Raw genomic sequence first — 19,007 nt, forward strand, 5'->3', positions numbered from 1 at the left:
AGCGTACCACAAACAGTTTGCATGTTTAGTCGCGGAATCTTTGCACATTGTGAAGTATCCAGCGTTTTATCATGACTTTTTACCCAGACTGGAGCGAGTGTTGGACCTCTCCATGATGGGTCTTTTATTAAGGACGGATCTCTTAGCCAAGGACAGGTCGGCAGTGACACGAGTAATTGAGATTCTGCAGTTTCGGTGAAAGTGACAATAACATAGTACAATATTTGCCAACTAGAGAAATGTTATTCTTAGATATCTACTGACCTTCCTTCAAACCTGTGTTTCAGGAAGTCAAAAAGGGCTTTCTGCATCATATCTGTAACCTAGGGGAAGAGAGAAGAAACCAGCATTTAATCCAATTGTGTACTCATTTGGCTGGAATTGACGACGCCATACATCCAATCCATTTAAAGTGGGAAGGTGGCAGCAAATGAACGAAGCTGCCACCCTCCCACTTCAAAGGGATTGAACGTCTTCTAGCGATGAACTCATTTGAATTCACAGCAGAAGGACGCTTGGAATTATTTTATAAAACAGTGGTGACCTCATAACCCTTGAGTGACGGCCCCACCAGCACCACCGGCCTCATGGAGGGCACCACATCATATGGTGGGACGTGTTCCTGATGCACGAAGTGCAAGAAAGGCAAATATATTACATTTATGACAATATGACAAAATGTTGGTGAACAATGACGGGCAGGGGGAATTGAGTAAAACAAAAATCAATCACAAACGTCCAAAAAGAGATTAAGGAGTAAACCTACCTGTTTTTGCTTCAGTTTAGCTTTTGAAAATAAAACGTCATTAATTTGTTTTAGATAGAAGAACAGCAGTAGTTTCAAAAGATGTATGTGCAAGTACTTACATTCACCTGCAGATGGCGGTGTGGTCCTCCAGCTTCCGGTTACCATGTCTCCTAAACTGGAAGAGTTGCCACCTGTTTTCCTGCATTGAAACGTAAAATATAACATACTACAAAGACTAAAAGGCGCAATTTGTAAGATTTGCACATCAATTATTTATTAAACGGCCCTAATATTTCAATAGACCTTAAAGAAACATGGTTTTGGAAACAGTTCTACTATGGTCCTTAATGCTTAAAACAAGATTTTTCCATTTTAAAAGTTGATTGTCGGTCCTGAAAAGTTGTGATTGTTTTGATTCTGTGTTAACAACGGATGTCCCGCCCTCCACTACCAGTTATGGCAACAGTTCTTTGTCTTCGTCCAGGTTGCCACAGTTCTGCAACAACTGTACGGTTGCTACCATGTTCACAGTCAGAATGAACTACTGTATGCATACCTGTCAAACCAGTGACTTTTGTTATAATTGTATGTAGCACTTTTGACAATTGCCTTGCCTTGCCTTGTCTTTTGATGGCTGCACTTCATGCCACTTCAGCTGGCAATTCAGTTTAACTTGGAGGTAGTTCGTTAGTGTGTCCGATTATAAATTAAAAAGGTCAATTGATAAAAATTAACTTACCGATCCAATCTTTGAGTCAGGGAACATTTCTTTTGATAATTCTGAGAAGTGATCAGCTATAGTTATGGGCAAATTGTGTTTGACAAAAAAATTGGCAGAATAAAATCTCCGTTTTCGTCCCTTTTCATTCGTCAGACTTCATCTTTATGACCAGTGTTGCTAATCTTACTTTCAAAAAGTAATTAATTAGTGACAAATTACTCCTCCTAAAAAGTAATTTAGTTAGTAACTCAGTTAACATAATAAACTTTGCTATGTTTGGAAATTGTTTAATGTTGTGAATCAACTGTTAAAGTTGTTAAAACTGCTACCGTTTTTGCATTAGTTTCCTTCTGTCCACTTTCGACGTGTTAAAGTTTTAAAACTGTTTCATCATTTAAAGATAGATTCAAGTCAAGATTTTGCCGATTTAGGAGTATTTTAGATAAAAAGTTACTTAAATTCGCTAGGAAGGTTCACAATAACAGAGCCTTTCTGAGAAGTCTACTGCTTCAAAATAGCAGCTGTTGATTAACGCCGTCGTCTGTCATTTCGCATGTAGTTCTATAAGCATTTGATATCTAGGCGTAGATTGTAGGTTGTCGGCTACAGTCAGGAAATATTGGAGCCACCTAGCCTAGCATCGCGTTTGCTACAGCGTCACAACACTCTCTCATTTCTCTGACTTTTCTCGCGTCATTCAAACAATGTAGTAATGCATCGTAACGCACATTGTCTCGTTGCCGAAACGTTGGCAAAATCCGAACGGAGAAAAAACGTAATGCACGAAAAACGCACAGATTTTGAACGTACGGCGTACACATTTAAAAATCAGTGCTCACTTGTACAAATTACGCAGAGACCGTACAACTTGACTTGTATGTCTTTGTCTTCATCCAGGTTGCCACAGTTCTGTCTCAACTATACTGTTGCTAACATGTTCACGGTCAGAATGAACTACTGTATGTCTTGTACCAAAAGACAGGGGGCGATGGAAGTCACTTACAGCAAATGGCGCTGAGGATCTCATTTTATTTTTCCCCATTCAAAAACAGCCGTTTCGGTCCAAATTTGTCATTCTTGCGCTTTTTCTCCATTCAAGGCTTGCACAATGGCAGTACGCACGCATGCTGGATAGTTTACATTGTGCTACTACAAAAAAGTGTTCTATTCCACCTACAATGTGTTGGAGTTGTTTGTATTGGGAACAAAAGCGCCTGTGTATTATAAAGCAAATCCCTGCAGCTAGATGGCGCAATGACACACAAACACATTTGAAAACTAAAAGGTCCAATAAATCTCAGTTTAACACCCACTTTTCACATCACTCAAATTAATTGCACAAGAATATCCAACTGTGATCTGCACGGCGGCAGCTCAGCAGCAACAACAAACAATAATATGGCTATAATGCAAACTATTTGAAGTTCTCCACGGTCTAAATCTGCAGCTAACTTTTCCATGCTGAGCACTATAACAAACTATCATAATTCTTAATTTTCAACCTCAAATTGAAAATTTCTCTGTTTTTGTTAAGAAAAAATCGCTAATTTGTTTTTGTGCCATGTTACGATCCTCTGTCAACAGTTAACTTTTCCATTCCAATAGCGCCAAGGCATCAGGTGGTGACCATGATATTGACAAAAAAGAACTTTTTCAACATATGTATTTAATCCAAAGATAAATACACTGTTGTTTCAATGTTTTATTTATTAATATATTTATAACAAACAATTAAAAAAAATCTACCAACCCTTTTTTTTTTTCTCCCCAACACCCTCAGCACCCCACTCCCTGCACCACTGTCAAAAGTGCAAAACAATCTCATTCCAAATGTCAAATGAGTGACAAATTCAGAAACAACACAAAGATATGCGTTGAAGATGTCTTCATTTAATGGAGACAGCCGAAACATCTCAGGTGGATGACTTCTCCCTGACAGGTAAAGTGATGTGCAGTGGTACCGCTACATACGAAGTTGATTCGTTCCAGGACCTTGTTTGTAAGTCGAAATGGTCGTATGTCGAGCAGGATTTCCCCATTAGAATACATTATAATTTCATGAATTTGTTCCACAGCCCGAAAACCTACAGTAAATCCTTAATAAATACTGCTGGTACTATTGCAAATAGCCATTACACAGAGCAAAACAAATAAATTATGAAGAAAAATCCGAACATCAATGTAACAATAGTAATAATAATAATAATACCTATTATAATTAGGCCTGTCGCAATAACAAATTTTAGTGTGCGATAATTTATCTCATAAATTATTGTGATATGCGATATTATTGCACCACCCCCAATTTTTTTTTTAAAACCAATTTACAATAACACAGCGAGAATACAGTATATATTAATAGCTCAAGTACACCCATTTAAACGCGATAAATGTTTGCTCTTAAATTAAAAAATACTTTTTAAGAAATCACAATGAAAAACAATAGACCATGCCTCTTTTAAGTAAAAGACAACAATATTAATACCGCACAGAAACAAAGAATAACTAAAATGTCTTTATCAAGAAAATAACAAAATTGCACTTAATAACTTAAGCATTTAGGCAAACTTTTCCCCTCAAAGCTTCTGCTATGGCGTTCCATGTGTAATATTCAAATTGACTGTTTTCCGAGGCACCCTGAAGCGCACGCAACGGTGATGTTGTTTTGTTCATGTGACACAGCGGTGAGAGACACAGCCTGCCGAGAGCCATAGGTTGAGGAAGTGTTGTTAGTGCTGTGTGTTAATAAAAAACAAAGTTGTCAGCATGTCGTGTGTTTGATATCATTGCCAGAAAAACACACATAACAGGACATCATACAGCTTCCTTTTTAATGTTGTCCTTATAATGATGATCTGCTGCATCATAAATCACTTAGTGACTTTCCACCTCCATGATGGAGCGTTCTTCGTCCATATTCGCTGGTTAAACCGAGAATAAGCAACCGGCTGTTGACTCCAGGCCCGGCTCCGCCCATTTTGATGGATGCATCTCCGGCAAAAATAAAAAATAGCCTAAACAATCCGGCCAGAGCCCGCCGGAGATGGTCCGTAGTCAACACGGATACTGACGCGGCCTGTATACGTTGAGCAATAGGATACAATGGGAACGGATTGGCTCCGGCGCTATTTTTTGCCGGACCCGGAACGAAGATGCATTTTGCGTAGTTGGTAACAAGGAAGCCAAAATTTTAATACCACGCGAGGCGATAAATCGCAGAGGAAAAATGACCGCCTTCATTATTATTTACTGTGCGATAAATGGAACTATTGCATATTGCAACAGACTTAATAATAATGTAACGAATCGGGTTCTAATTTGGTGGATGTGTTTTGCATGGTGTACCTGAACGCCTGGCTGACATACCAGAGTGAGAGAGGGCTTTTTACTTAGTGGTACCTCTACTTACAAATTAATTGGTTCTGGAAGTAGTTTCGCAACTTAAAAATTCTGTGAGTAGAGACACGTTTTCCATGTAAATGCCCAAATCCGTTCCAAGCCCCCCAAAATTCAGACATAAATATTTTCTAATGCATAAAATGCATCAAAACATGTAAAAGTACATGTTACAATCAGATTATTGCACAATAAACAAAATCAGAGTTGTGCACAATGTTAAAAAACAAGAATAGAGTAAAGAATACAAGTTGATACACATGTGAAGCTGTCGGAACACGAGAGGTGAATGAGGAGGACGCTGGGATAAACACATACAGTAGAGGTCCCTCCTAGCCAATTGGATGCCAGGAATTCTAGGCTATAGCCAATGGCAGAGCAGCAGTAAGTAGTTTACGTTCAGTAAAGTCTGGGAGCTGCGAGTACCAGCCATGCTGTATTTTTGCCTTTCGTATCCTGAAATTTATTTCATAACAAAAGGCAATATTTTCCCGTTGAGGCGTGTCTTAACCTGAAAATTCTGTATGTTGAGACGTTCGTAAATAGAGGTACCACTGTATTGTCATTTCAAGACCGTGTAATAAACTTGATTTTTATATGACCCCCAAAAAACGAAGTACCTCTGTTTCTGCTCTTGCTTGAGTCTCATTGCCTCCAGCCTGAGTGGGCTCGGAATGAAGGCGATGTCAGCTCCCTCTTTGACGAGCCGGCCGATCCACCAGTCATTACTGTACTTCTGTTAAATTGACAACCACAAACATGTCTCGTTTAAACAGAGATAAAGCGTGTTGGTAAAAGTATTGTTCACTTACTTCTTTGATGTGCAGAAAGTCTTTGGCATCAAAGTTGACTGCAGCTCCTTGGACAGGACAGTCCTCATCGAGAGCTCCACAGTAACTCACATTGGTTTTTACTGCAAACGCTACAGGTTTGGACTGGACAAAACAACATAAAGCCACCTGATGTCAAATATGGGATTGATTTATGACAACATAACCGTCAATCTGTTTGTATTTCCTTAAAAAAAAAAAAATTGTGAACCCTGGTCTAAATTATACCGGCCGCGTCAGCGCTACGAATTGACTGTGGACCATCTCAGACGTCCCGGAGCCCGCCGGATGGTCTGGGCTACTTTCTATTTTTGCCGGAGACGCACCCGTCAAAATGGGCAGAGCCCGGCCAGAAGTCAACAGGCCAGGTGCTTATTCACCGTTTAAACACCAGCGAACATGGACAAAGAACGCTTCACCATGGCGGTGGAAAGTCACAAAGTGATTTATGATGCTCCAGATCCTTTTTAGAAGGCCAATATTAAAAAGGAAGCTGCATGGAATGCCTTAGCAGATGCTATAAGGATGGACGGTGAGTTTTTATGCAAGTTATGTAATTTAAAACAGAAATTGAATCGTGTCACAAACCCATGGTAAAAATGAAAAAAATTTCAGGAAAAAATGTTCAGTCAAAATCAAGTCCACCTCTCTCTTTGCTTCTGTACAGACCGTGTGTTTGCCATTTTTTAATGCCACTATGCCATTGTCTCGCGCGATCACGTGAGAGCTCACGATGGCATGGCGCAGCCAGACCGCAATTGTGCGCAGCCAGTATGTTTAGTCCTATTTTTGACGTACTGCGGCGCACGCATTCAACACGGAGATTGGCGGATTCGTACCGAAGATGTGTCCGGTATAATTTGTCCTTTATTAATAATTAGTGTTCCCAACAGGTTGATGAAAATTGAGTTTGGTTCATTTATCATATTTAATTGAGTTGTATATTTGCATTAACAGTGTAGGCGTGTGTTGGAATTGTTGTTCATACAGTTAACATTTATGCTTACTTTATAGTTAGTCACCTGATAGGGTAACTTCTGTCTAGTCAGCCTTTCCTGTGTCCTGGGCCATGAGGCCCAAATGTAGTCTATGTATTCTATCCTATGTTCTATGCTGTTTTCCTGACCCCTGCTATCCTATTGTTTGCCCCCAAATAAAGAAGGTTGCTATCACAGCAGCTGGGGGTAGCAGCTACCAACCTCCACAAAAAAGCTACATCAACTTCCTGTGTGTTCTTTTTAGCCAAGTTAGGTGTACATAAACCTAGCTTCAAATCTAACACGGTATTCTCTTGTTGTCGTTCTGTAATCCTGGCAAAATGTACTAGCTAAAACAGCATTAGAAAGCTAAAAATAAAATCAATTGTGATGTTAGGGTGAAAAAGTGTTGGCAGATTCTTTTTTTTTTTTTTTTTTTTTTTTTTTAAATAAATCCATAAACAAAACATTGGAGCAAGTTTGGGGATGAAATATATATGTTAAGTAATTTTTATTTTTATTAAAAAAAAAAAAAAAAAAATTTTAAATAGCACCTGACAGCTGACTTACCCGGTCACCAAGGGTGTAGGTTTGGTCTCAAGATTGGCAGGGACGATATAACAGCATAACTTACTAAACACCTTTTGCTGGGGAGGGGACATTAATAAGACCAAACAGACGGGGGCTACATTTCTCACGAATGTGAACCTAATTAATTGATAGGCTAAATGATTAATGCAAATCTCTTAATCTGTATTGATTTATACTAACTTTCAAGTGTATTGGTTCAGGTGATACACCGTTCGATACGAACCTTTGTTTTCAAAAACTACTAAACATAACAGTTTTTCTGTTTAAAAGCAAGAACAAACAGACTGAGGAACAGTTTCTTTGCTAAAGCCATCTCCACCCTGAACAGCCATATGTAACACCACACCACCCAATGTCGAATATTCATTTACATGCGATACACTATGTGCAATACTACTAAGTGCAATATTCAATGCCTCTATGTCAACTTCTGCTACTTCACTTCAATTTTTTGCACTGCCTGAACATAGGACTACCTCATACATGTTTTGTACTATTTAGATTTTATACTTTTATTCTTGCAAGCCACTTTCGAGATTTTTACTTGTGCAATATTCAATGCCTCCACTGTCACTGTCCACTACTTCAATTGCTGCTACTTCAATTATTTAGATTTTATGCTTTATTCCTGCAAGCCACTTTCGAGATTTTGTTTTTTGCACTGTAAAGGGAGATACTCCACAATTTCATTGTACAACCGTATAATGACGATAAAGGACTATTCTATTCTATTCTATTCTATTCTATTCTATTCTATTCTATTCTATTCTATTCTATTCTATTCTATTCTATTCTATTCTTAAAAATTCCAGAATAAATGTCTGGATTTTATTAGCAAATTTAAATTGCAATATTTGAACATAAATTATATTAACATACACTTGTTAATAATCTCAACTATCCAGGAATGTAAAAAAAAATGTGTTAAGACCACTCAACATTGTCTAAATAAAGAAATTAAATATAAGTTAAAAAAAACCTCTTAGTCAGGGAATAATAAAAATAAAAGTTTGGTAAGTCTAATTAACGTTAACAGTAGAAAACACATACAGGAGGACACGTCTCTCTAAGCAGCTTCCTATTCAAGTTTGCAGATTAACAAATTCACACAGTTTAATGTTATGCTAACTTTGAGGTCAGACTTTGAATAGCAAAATTAGTGGTGTGTTCCCCACCTATACAACATTGATGTCTTTTTACATACAGTCGTGGCTGCTGCTGCTGGTCGAAAAAAGACTTCAAAGGGGGCAGAGGAGGTGGCATTGTTGTCGACATGTGCTTTTGTTAATGGGGTCAAGTTGTCAGCCAATCAAACGTGCGTTTGAGGGGGAAAAAAATTACCCATATAACTGAAGTCATTATCAACGCAAATAAGGTTACTTAAAAGTTGGGACAATTTAAACATCCTGAAAACTTGGTAGTGTTATGTCCCTACCGTCCCTATGCAAACCTACGCCCTTGACGGTCCGTTGGATAAGGCACAATTGGAACAGAAAAGTTAACTGTTGACAGAGAAGGCGTCAACATTGCACAAAAACAAATTAGCGATTTTTTTCTTTAGAAAAACAGCAAAATTTTCTAAAATGCAATTCGAGGTCGAAAATGAGGATGATTATGACAGTTTACAACAATGTCCAGCGAAGAAAAGTTAGCTGCAGATTTAGACCGTGGAGAACTTCAAATAGCTGGCATTGTAACCATATTATTGCTTGTTCTTGCCGTTGAGCTGTTGCCGTGCAGAGCGTTGTCGGCTATTCGTGTGCAATTTATTTGAGTGTTGTGAAAAGTGGGTGTTAAACCGAGGTTTATTGGACCTTTTAGTTTTCAAATGTGTTAGTGTGTCACTGCGCCATCAAGCTAAGGGCATTTGCATTATAATACACTTTTATTTGTAATACAAAAACTCCAACACACACTGTAGGTGAAATAGAATGCCGTCTTTGTAGTAGCCTAGTAGTAGTACGTAAACTATCATGCATGCGTGTGTACTGCCATTGTACACTCTTTGTATGGAGAAAAGCGCAAGTGTAACATATTTGTACCGAAACCACCGTATTTGGATAGGGGAAAAACAAAATAAGATCATCAGTGCCCCCTGCTGTGGGTGACTTTCAGGGCCCCTGGGCGTTCCCTATCTGATGCATTGTTTGGCGTGGAATAACTATGAAATGGTAAAAAAAAATGGCCGGATTGGAGTGCCAAATTCGTTTTCTACAGTCACTTTCATTTTTTGACATGACAGTATTTTATAGCATCTTTAATAATAGTTTAATAACTTAGGTAAGCGGCTGTTATTGACGACAGAAGACAGCCAATCTCATCAATGACAGAGAATGATTTAAGCAACTATGAATTACTCAATAAAGATGAGAAGAAATGGTTTCGTGGTAAGAAAAAAATGTCCCACCTTAGCTCTGTCGAGCTGAAGTTGTGCCTGGCGCTCGGCTTCACGCCGATACGCCTCGCGGTCCTCCTCGGCTGACAGGTCGGAATCCGACGGCCTACTGGTATAGGAATCAGCCGACCCCTGGTGGGACAGTGTGATGGAACGGAAGAATCTTTATGCAGTCATTTCGCCACTTGCATTGCACCTTCCACAATGACGCCAGTTCTAGCGTGCTATGTTTTGCGTTCATTTGCAGGTGCCCCCCCCCACATGAGTGAGTCTATATGTGTACAGTACAACACAATGCGCTGCTCTCCCACACCCGCCATCCTCTGGAAGACCAAATATAGCACAAAGGAGGAAACCGCTTGCTCTTCTCTCCTGCTTGGCCCCATTCCATCCCATCATCCCCCACAGTGCGGTACATATACATCCTTTTTTTGCCTTGTTTTTTCTCCAAAGACATCTCCTCATTAGCAAAATTTATGCTTGCGATCATTTTTCACTCTTAGCGGTTTAAGGACACACCCCAGTTTTGTTGTGTTGAAAACAATTTATCAAACAAAGGAAAACTTTACTCTTTAGTACTACAAATGGGCCCAGTATCCGTAATAAAATGAAGCAATGTTGCAGCACCATTTTTAGCCACCAATCTTACTAATATGTAGCTTCTTTAACTCATTGACTCATTAAAGAGTTTTAATTTCGTTTTTGTTATGAGCCACATCATTGAATGTCTATCATCGTCAAGGGCACTGAAAGAGTTCATAAAAAACAAAAAATTAATTTAGAATGCTTTATTAGTATTGACGTTAGGGATGTCCCGATCACATATTTATGCTCCTGAGTCCAAGTCACCTGATTTTGAGAATCTGCCGATACCGAGTCCCGATTTGATATCCCCGCCCAAATTTTTTTTTGTTTTTGTTTTTATTTGAACAAAAGTTCCAAACATGTTACAGGACTGCAACATTTCCGAGACTGTTGTGGAGTATAAAACATATGTATATATATTTTTTTGTATTTTTTGGCAATGCCATTGTATTTCTGGATTATTTTGTGACTTTTTAGCCCTTCAAAAGTAAAATAATAATACATACATATATATATATATATATATATATATATATATATATTAAGGCTGTCAAAATTGTTTATTACTTTTTTAAATTAATCATGTTTAAATATTTGACACAATTAACGCAGATGCCCCGCTCAGAGAGATTTAAATGACAGTACACAGTGAAACACTCACTTGTTGTGTTTTATGGAGTTTTGCCGCCCTCTGCTGGCGCTTGGGTGCGACTGATTTTATAGGCTTCAGCATCCATAAGCATTGTGTAAGTAATTATTGACATCAACAATGGCGGGCTACTAGTTTATTTTTTGATTGAAAATTTTACAAATTTTATTAAAACGAAAACATTAAGAGGGGTTTTAATATAAAATTTCTCTAACTTGTACTAACATTTTTCTTTTAAGAACTACAAGTCTTTCTATCCATGGATCGCTTTAACAGAATGTTAATAATGTTAATGCCATCTTGTTGATTTATTGCTATAATAAACAAATAGTCCTTATGTACCGTATGTTGAATGTATATATCCATCTTGTGTCTTATCTTTCCATTCCAACAATAATTTACAGAAAAATATGGAATATTTTATAGATGGTTTGAATTGCGATTAATTACGATTACTTTTTAAGCTGTAATTAACTCGATTAAAATTTTTAATTGTTTGACAGCCCTAATATATATATATATATATATATGTATACATACATACATACACATGGCGGAAGACATAGACAAGACTGGAAAAGCAGTTTCTGCTCTTGCACCCTTCTTTAAAATAAACTGCTGTATTTTAAGCCAAAAGAACTGTTTTGTTCGATGGAACAATGTCTCTATGCTGTCATAGCAAATTCATGGCGCATGAAGCCCCCTAACTATTTTTAATCTCTCCGTTTTATCCTGGAAACCACCGTTTACAGACATCGCGCAACCGCTTTTGTTTCAACCCAGCCATAAAAAGAAGGGAAGTAATTATTTTTAGTATTCAAAATGTCTGTCATTTTTAGCTTAGAATCATTAATTGATGTCTAATACTTCGTTAAAAAAAAAAAAAACAACTTAAAAAATTATTCACTCGCATATTTTAAACTTTTAAACAAATTACATCACAATGACAAAATTGGCGTCTTAAAAGTCACGGATATCTACCTTATAACTATCGGCTATTTGTATTTTTTTGATTACTGTCGCATTTTCCCTAGAATTTCAGATGATAAATAATCGATCCAAACAAAGAAAAATTGAAAAAAAAAAAAAAACATTTAAAAGGGTAAATATATGAAAAAGAAAATCTCGACCACTCCTTGATGTCTGCGATTTCTGCATCGCCATCCTTGTTATATTACCATGTTTCACCCATATTATTCCCAAAAAACCCAGCTGTGGCCATTCACAACTGTGTCTTGACACTCAGTGACACATGCTACATGGAGTTTTTGGATCGAAACAAGGTAAGTACGCGATAATAACTCGTTAAAGTCATGGCGTCTTTAATTCTGCACTCGCGTGCTCTCACCTGCAGATAGGGTTTTGCTGTTTAAAAAAACTTTTTTTTAAAAAAATGCCCTTCTGTTCAAAATTTTTCTTCCCCCGGAAAAATTGTCCTCAAGGGTCAGCTGAATGGCAAGAATTAGATCCAGGCCATTAACAGCTATGCCCTACCAGTAATCAGATACCCTGCTGGCATTGTATCCTGGCCAGTGGAAGAGATGCAGGCTACCGACATCAAGACAAGGAAGCTCCTTAAAATGCACTGAGGGTTTCACCCTAAGTCCAGCATCCTGAGGCTCTACACAAAGCGGAAAGAGGGAGACCAAGGACTAGTGAGCATCAGAGCCACTATCCAGGAGGAAACTACATCCCTCCAAGAGTACATCATGAAGATGGCCCCCAGTGATGACTTGTTCGGTGAATGCCTCAGGCAACAGAAGCCCAGTAAGGAGGAGGACCCTGAGGAGATATCATGGAAGGACAAGCCCCTGCACGAACGAACGAACGAACGAACGAACGAACGAAATTCAAGACACGTCTGCCGCCCGGACACCTTTAATGGACGCACACACAATTTTATAATGGATGCTGCAGGTTACTGAGCGAGAGATTTACTCCTTTTCAAAAGACGAAAATAAATTTGTGTATGAGACAGGCAGGGACCTGGCGGTCACGCTTCTGTGCCCAGGTTATTTTTTAGCGCAAGAGGGGAAGAGATAGTGATAGTTTGTTGCTCGTTGTCTTTCAGTTGTTCAGCAGTAGGTTCGTCGTCGTCAAGTCCCCAGTGTTTCGCTAAGTCCCGTGTCCGTCTATCAGAGGTGAGTACACGAACCCTCTTGTGCTGTTTTAGCCTTTATTGTTGTTGTTTTTGAGATGTTCCTAGTTAGCACCGAGCGCTATGCTAATTAGTGACTCCGCTAACATATATTTCCATGTCGAGTTGTGCATTGTTTGGTGGTGTACATAAATTACTCCAGATGCAGAACGTACAGCTGTAACACAACAAACATGCGAAATTGTATAGAAATCTGTGAAAACAAAGTATATTGGTTATGGTTATATGTAAAGACACTTTGTTTGTTTCCAGAAATGTAGAATTCATTCCAACAGTGTAAATTTTATTGTACTGTTGAGAAAAGTACTGCCTTTGAAACAGCTAATGTTTTTGCACCTTCTTGTAAAAAGAGTATCTCAAGGTCAGCTGTGTGTTGTATGGGCATGTTGCGGAATAAGTACTGCCTTTAAAATGGTTAATTTTTTTGCACTTTCTTGTAAAAAAACAGGCAGTTTAAGGGCAGGTTTTTGTTGTATGGGCATGTTTCCATCGTTCCTGTGGAATCATTAGGATATTTTATTTTATATTATTTTCAATAAATAATGGACATAAATTTGTTTTGCTACTTTATTAATTAGCAATGTACGATATATCAATAGTCGTGGTTATCTTGATAACTGTGATCATCGTCAATACCGTGATCATCATTCAATAATCGAATCGTAGCAACCTGAATCGTAATCGAATCGAATCGAATTGTGGGGTGTCTAAGATGGCACACCCCTAGTCGTGTGTGGAGGAAAAAGAAGAATGGGTACAATCCCAAGAACACCACCCCCACTGTGAAGTATGGGGGAGAAAACCTCGTGCTTTGGGGCTGCTTTTTGGCAAAGGGGACAGGACAACTGTATTGTATAAAGCAGAGAATAAATGGTGAAATGTATCGTCGGATTTTGAGCCACAACCTCCTTCCCTCAGTCACAGATTTGAAGATGAGTCGTGGCTGGATCTTCCAACATGACAATGATCCAAAGCACACAGCAAAGCTGATCAAGGAGTGGCTGCGTAAAAAGCATATCAAGATTCTGGAGTGGCCGAGTCAGTCTCCAGACCTCAACCCCATAGAAAATCTTTGGATGGAAAACTTCATGTTTCTTAACAACAACCCTGAAACCTGGGAGATCTAGAGAAGATTTGTGTGGAGGAATGGGCCAAAATCCCTACTTCTATATCTGAAAACCTGGTGAAGAACTACAGAAAGCGTTTGACCTCTGTAATTGCAAACCAAGGCTTCTGCACTAAATATTAGCATTGATTTTCTCAGGGGTATAAATACTTATGAACCTCAGTAAATCAAAAATATATTCTTTAAAAAATCATACAATGTGAGTTTTTTAGATTATGTCTCTTGAAGTGGAAATGCATCTATGATTGAAATTTCAGACCGCTACCTATTTTCTAAGTGAGTGAACTTGCAAAATCACAAGAGGAGCAAACACTTCAGCTCCTCACTGTATATGACGAGAGGTCCACATAGATCTTGCTCTGCCTACCTGAAAGAATTCACCTCAAATCCCTAACCACAACCTGCTTATGAACCCCTCTCCTTTTCGTGAATGTTTGCTTTTGTGAGATAACGAGATCAGATTTGGGGCTCTCACAAGCTCTGCAAAGCAACACTGCACCAGCAGTGGCAGAATAAAAGGGGAATGAGGTGGATAGATGGAGTCAACCCTCGAACAAGAAATACAGAGAAGAGATGAATGTTTATGAGCCCGGAGAGGGGGCATGACTGACAGTCTGGTGGAAAGACGGAAGATGCATCAGCAATTTATAGGCAAGATAAAGTGTGGCTACCTCATGGGAAAGGGCAGATTAAAGTGTAATAAAATGTTACGAAGAAACAGCTTGAATGTGTGACATCCTCCTCCTCGTCAATCTATGGGATAGGTGTCAGGGTGGCTAAAGAAGAGATGAGAGACACGCACAAAGATTTATAAATGAAACAATGTAGGGCGTGGGAACCTCTGGGCATGTCACGATACGGTTTGCAATACAAGGCTTAATGATTATCTCATTATATGGCAGTACAAAAAAATTATCGATACATAGATCAGGAAATCATTCGATGATATTCTCAAATCCTGTTAATAAACAGAAAAACAAAATGAATGAATGGTCGTTTCCAGTTGGAATGGATTGGACACCGATTGTCATCAACACGTGTTTTCAATATCAATTTCCCTCTTTTACCAACTACCACACATATACTCCGTGACCTGGACTGGCAGTGAATGGATTAAGTTAATGATAAATTTTGGCAACCCTCCTATGCGAAATGGATTGGGCAATCATCGTCGTCAACGGAAACAAATGACTTCACAATATTTATACAGAGGTAGCAATGTTACACTGGTCAAACAGTGTCTAATACCGGTAGTCCCCTGTCTAAGACATGCCCAACTTGATTTCGACCTTACCAGAGTCTAATCCGTTATTTTGACTCCAGTATTTAAAAAACATTTTTTTAAATAATGTTGACTTTTGTGATGCATGCTTTTATTTTGGTGCATGAAGCATAGAGCAGGTAGTACTTCTACACACGAGTAAGAGCATATGTACACATAAAGAACGTATTTACGCACACGAAGAAGAGCGCAAGCGCACACATGAGGAAGAGTGCGTTTGCTCCCACGAAGAAGTCGCTCAGCCGAGTGAGAGAGAGAGAGGGAAATGATGACAGTTGCAAGCCTACGTGCACAATTGTTGCTTGTTAGGCATCCACTGTTATATCACCTATTGTTCTGTTTATTGTGCATTTTCAATTGTGGTCAAATCCTTGGGGTGAGTTTATGTGATTGTTTTTGATGAAGTCTTTCTACCCGTGGATCCCTTTCACAGAAAGAATGTCAATGTTAATGCCGTCTTGTGGATTTATTGTTATAATAAACAAACACAGTACTTATGTACAGTATGTTGAATGTATATATCCGTCTTATCTTTCCATTCCAACAATAATTTACAGGTATGAATTGTAATTAATTGCGATTAATTACGATTAATTAATTTTTAAGCTGTAATTAACTCGATTAAAAATTTTAATCGTTTGACAGCCCTAATATATGTATATATATATGTGTGTGTGTGTGTGTGTAAATATATCTATATATATATATCTATATCTATCTATCTATCTATCTATCTATCTATCTATCTATCTATCTATCTATCTATCTATCTATCTATCTATCTATCTATCTATCTATCTATCTATCTATCTATCTATCTATCTATCTATCTATCTATCTATCTATCTATATATATATATATATATATATATAGATATATATATATATAGATATATATATTAGGGCTGTCAAAATTATCGCGTTAACGTGCGGTAATTAATTTTTTAAATTAATCACGTTAAAATATTTGACGCAATTAACGCACATGTCCCGCTCAGACAGTATTCTGCCTTTTGGTAAGTTTTACAGCAAGGCTTTTGCGCTGTCTAACAGCGAACTCTTGTGGTCGCTTTGCGACATGGTTTATTGTTTTCTTACCTGTTCAATATGGCTGCACGACGTCTCGGGCTGACCCCTACGTTGTAATGTTGTGCTTATATGATCCTTGGACAAGATTTGTCCGTAAGTATGGTTGTTGTAAAGAATGTACATATTATGTTAGTAAGCGAAATGTTATATTTTTTGTATGAGACGCTTTTTGTTTTTGTTTAGTGAACCTGTGTAGCGTGCTAAGCTAACGTTGTTGCTAATGCAAGGCTTGTGTACTTTTTTTTATAGTTTTACGACGGTCTAAAGAAGACAATGGTTTGAGGCCATTTTATGCATAAATCAGATGAAAAAGGAAGAAGTCTGATTATTAAGGCGTCGTTCACTAGCTGTCTAGCTTTGGAAAAAGTAGACGCTTCGGAGTGAGGACAGCATAGACAGATTTAAATGACAGTAGAGTGAAATGCCCACTAAAGTCCTTATGTACCGTATGTTGAATGTATATATCCATCTTGTGTCTTATCTTTCCATTCCAACAATTTATTTGACAGAATATATATATAATTTAGAGAAAAATATGGCATATTTTATAGATGGTTTGAATTGCGATTAATTGCGATTAATTACGATTAATTAATTTTTAAGCTGTAATTAACTCGATTAAAAATTTTGATTGTTTGACAGCCCTAATCTATATATATATATATATATATATATATATATTAAAATACTTATTTCATGCAATTAAATGCAAATTTATTATTTAAAAATCATACAACGTGATTTTCTGTTTTTTTGTATTAGATTCCGTCCCACACAGTTGAAGAGAACTTATGATACAAATTACAGACCTCTACATGCTTTGCAAGTGGGAAAACCATCAAAATCGGCAGTGTATCAAATACTTGTTCTCCCCACTGTATATATATGTATATATACATAAATAAGTGTATATATACGTATATATATATACGTATATATATATATATATATATATATATATATATATATATACGTATATATATATATATATATATATATATATATATATATATATATATATATATATATATATGTATGTAAGTGTGTGTGTGTATTTATGTATACAAAAGTGGTTATATACATATATGTGTGTGTGTGTATATGTATGTATACAAAAGTGTTTTTCTATGTCAATGCAATGAAACCAAGTATCAAATACCATATATATTTACAGTGGGGCAAATAAGTATTTAGTCAACCACTAATTGTGCAAGTTCTCCCACTTGAAAATATTAGAGAGGCCTGTAATTGTCAACATGGGTAAACCTCAAACATTAGAGACAGAATGTGGGGAAAAAAAACAGAAAATCACATTGTTTGATTTTTAAATAATTATTTGCAAATCATGGTGGAAAATAAGTATTTGGTCAATACCAAAAGTTCATCTCAATACTTTGTTACAGTATGTACCCTTTGTTGGCAATAACGGAGGCCAGACGTTTTCTGCAACTCTTCACAAGTTTTTCTCACACCGTTGTTGGTATTTTGGCCCATTCCTCCATGCAGATCTCTTCTAGAGCAGTGATGTTTTGGGGCTGTCATTGGGCAACACGGACTTTCAACTCCCTCCGCAGATTTTCTATGGGGTTGAGACCTGGAGACTGGCTAGGCCACTCCAGGACCTTCAAATGCTTCTTACGAGGCCACTCCTTCGTTGCCCTGGCTGTGTGTTTGGGATCATTGTCATGCTGAAAGACCCAGCCATATCTCATCTTCAATGCTCTTGCTGATGGAAGGAGATATTCACTCAAAATCTCTCGATATATGGCCCCATTCATTCTTTCCTTTACACAGATCAGTCGTCCTGGTCCCTTTGCAGAAAAACAGCCCCAAAGCAGGATGTTTCCACCCACATGCTTTACAGTGGGGATGGTGCAATTCAGTATTCTTTTTCCTCCAAACAAGAGAACCTGTGTTTCTACTAAAAAGGTCTATTTTGGTTTCATCTGACCTTATCACATTCTCCCAGTCTTCTTCTTGATCATCCAAATCCTCTCTAGCGAACCACAGACGGGCCTGGACTTGTACTTTCTTCAGCAGGGGGACACGTCTGGCAGTGTAGGATTTGAGTCCCTGGCGGCGCATTGTGTTACTGATAGTAGCCTTTGTTACTGTGGTCCCAGCTCTCTGTAGGTCATTCACTAGGTCCTCCCATGTGGTTCTGGAATTTTTGCTCCCCGTTCTTGTTATCATTTTGACGCCACGGGGTGAGGAGGGAGTTGAAAGTCCGTGTTGCCCAACGAAAGCCCCAAGACATCACTGCTCTAGAGGAGATCTGCATGGAGAAATGGGCTAAAATACCAGCAACTGTGTGTGAAAAGCTTGTGAAAAGTTACAGAAAACATTTGGCCTCCGTTATTGCCAACAAAGGGTACATAACAAAGTATTGAGATGAACTTTTGGTATAGACCAAATACTTATTTTCCACCATGATTTGCAAAGAAATTCTTTAAAAATCAA

The 19,007-nt window shown here is 37.9% G+C and overlaps 1 protein-coding gene across 1 annotated transcript in view; it reads right to left on the minus strand.

Annotated features, from left to right (window-relative positions):
• Positions 1–19,007, minus strand: part of LOC130912218 (voltage-dependent L-type calcium channel subunit beta-3-like) — a 55,647-nt gene that overhangs the window by 19,792 nt on the left and 16,848 nt on the right. The window contains exons 3-10 of the mRNA XM_057830136.1: positions 9,671–9,790; positions 5,678–5,800; positions 5,486–5,601; positions 868–947; positions 767–786; positions 545–622; positions 265–323; positions 84–184 (exon numbers count right to left, since the gene is read on the minus strand). Coding sequence (XP_057686119.1) covers positions 84–184; positions 265–323; positions 545–622; positions 767–786; positions 868–947; positions 5,486–5,601; positions 5,678–5,800; positions 9,671–9,790 — 697 coding nt within the window. The remainder of the gene's footprint in view (positions 1–83; positions 185–264; positions 324–544; positions 623–766; positions 787–867; positions 948–5,485; positions 5,602–5,677; positions 5,801–9,670; positions 9,791–19,007) is intronic.

The sequence above is a fragment of the Corythoichthys intestinalis genome, chromosome 2, assembly GCF_030265065.1.
Source record: "Corythoichthys intestinalis isolate RoL2023-P3 chromosome 2, ASM3026506v1, whole genome shotgun sequence".
NCBI classification, from domain to species: domain Eukaryota; kingdom Metazoa; phylum Chordata; class Actinopteri; order Syngnathiformes; family Syngnathidae; genus Corythoichthys; species Corythoichthys intestinalis.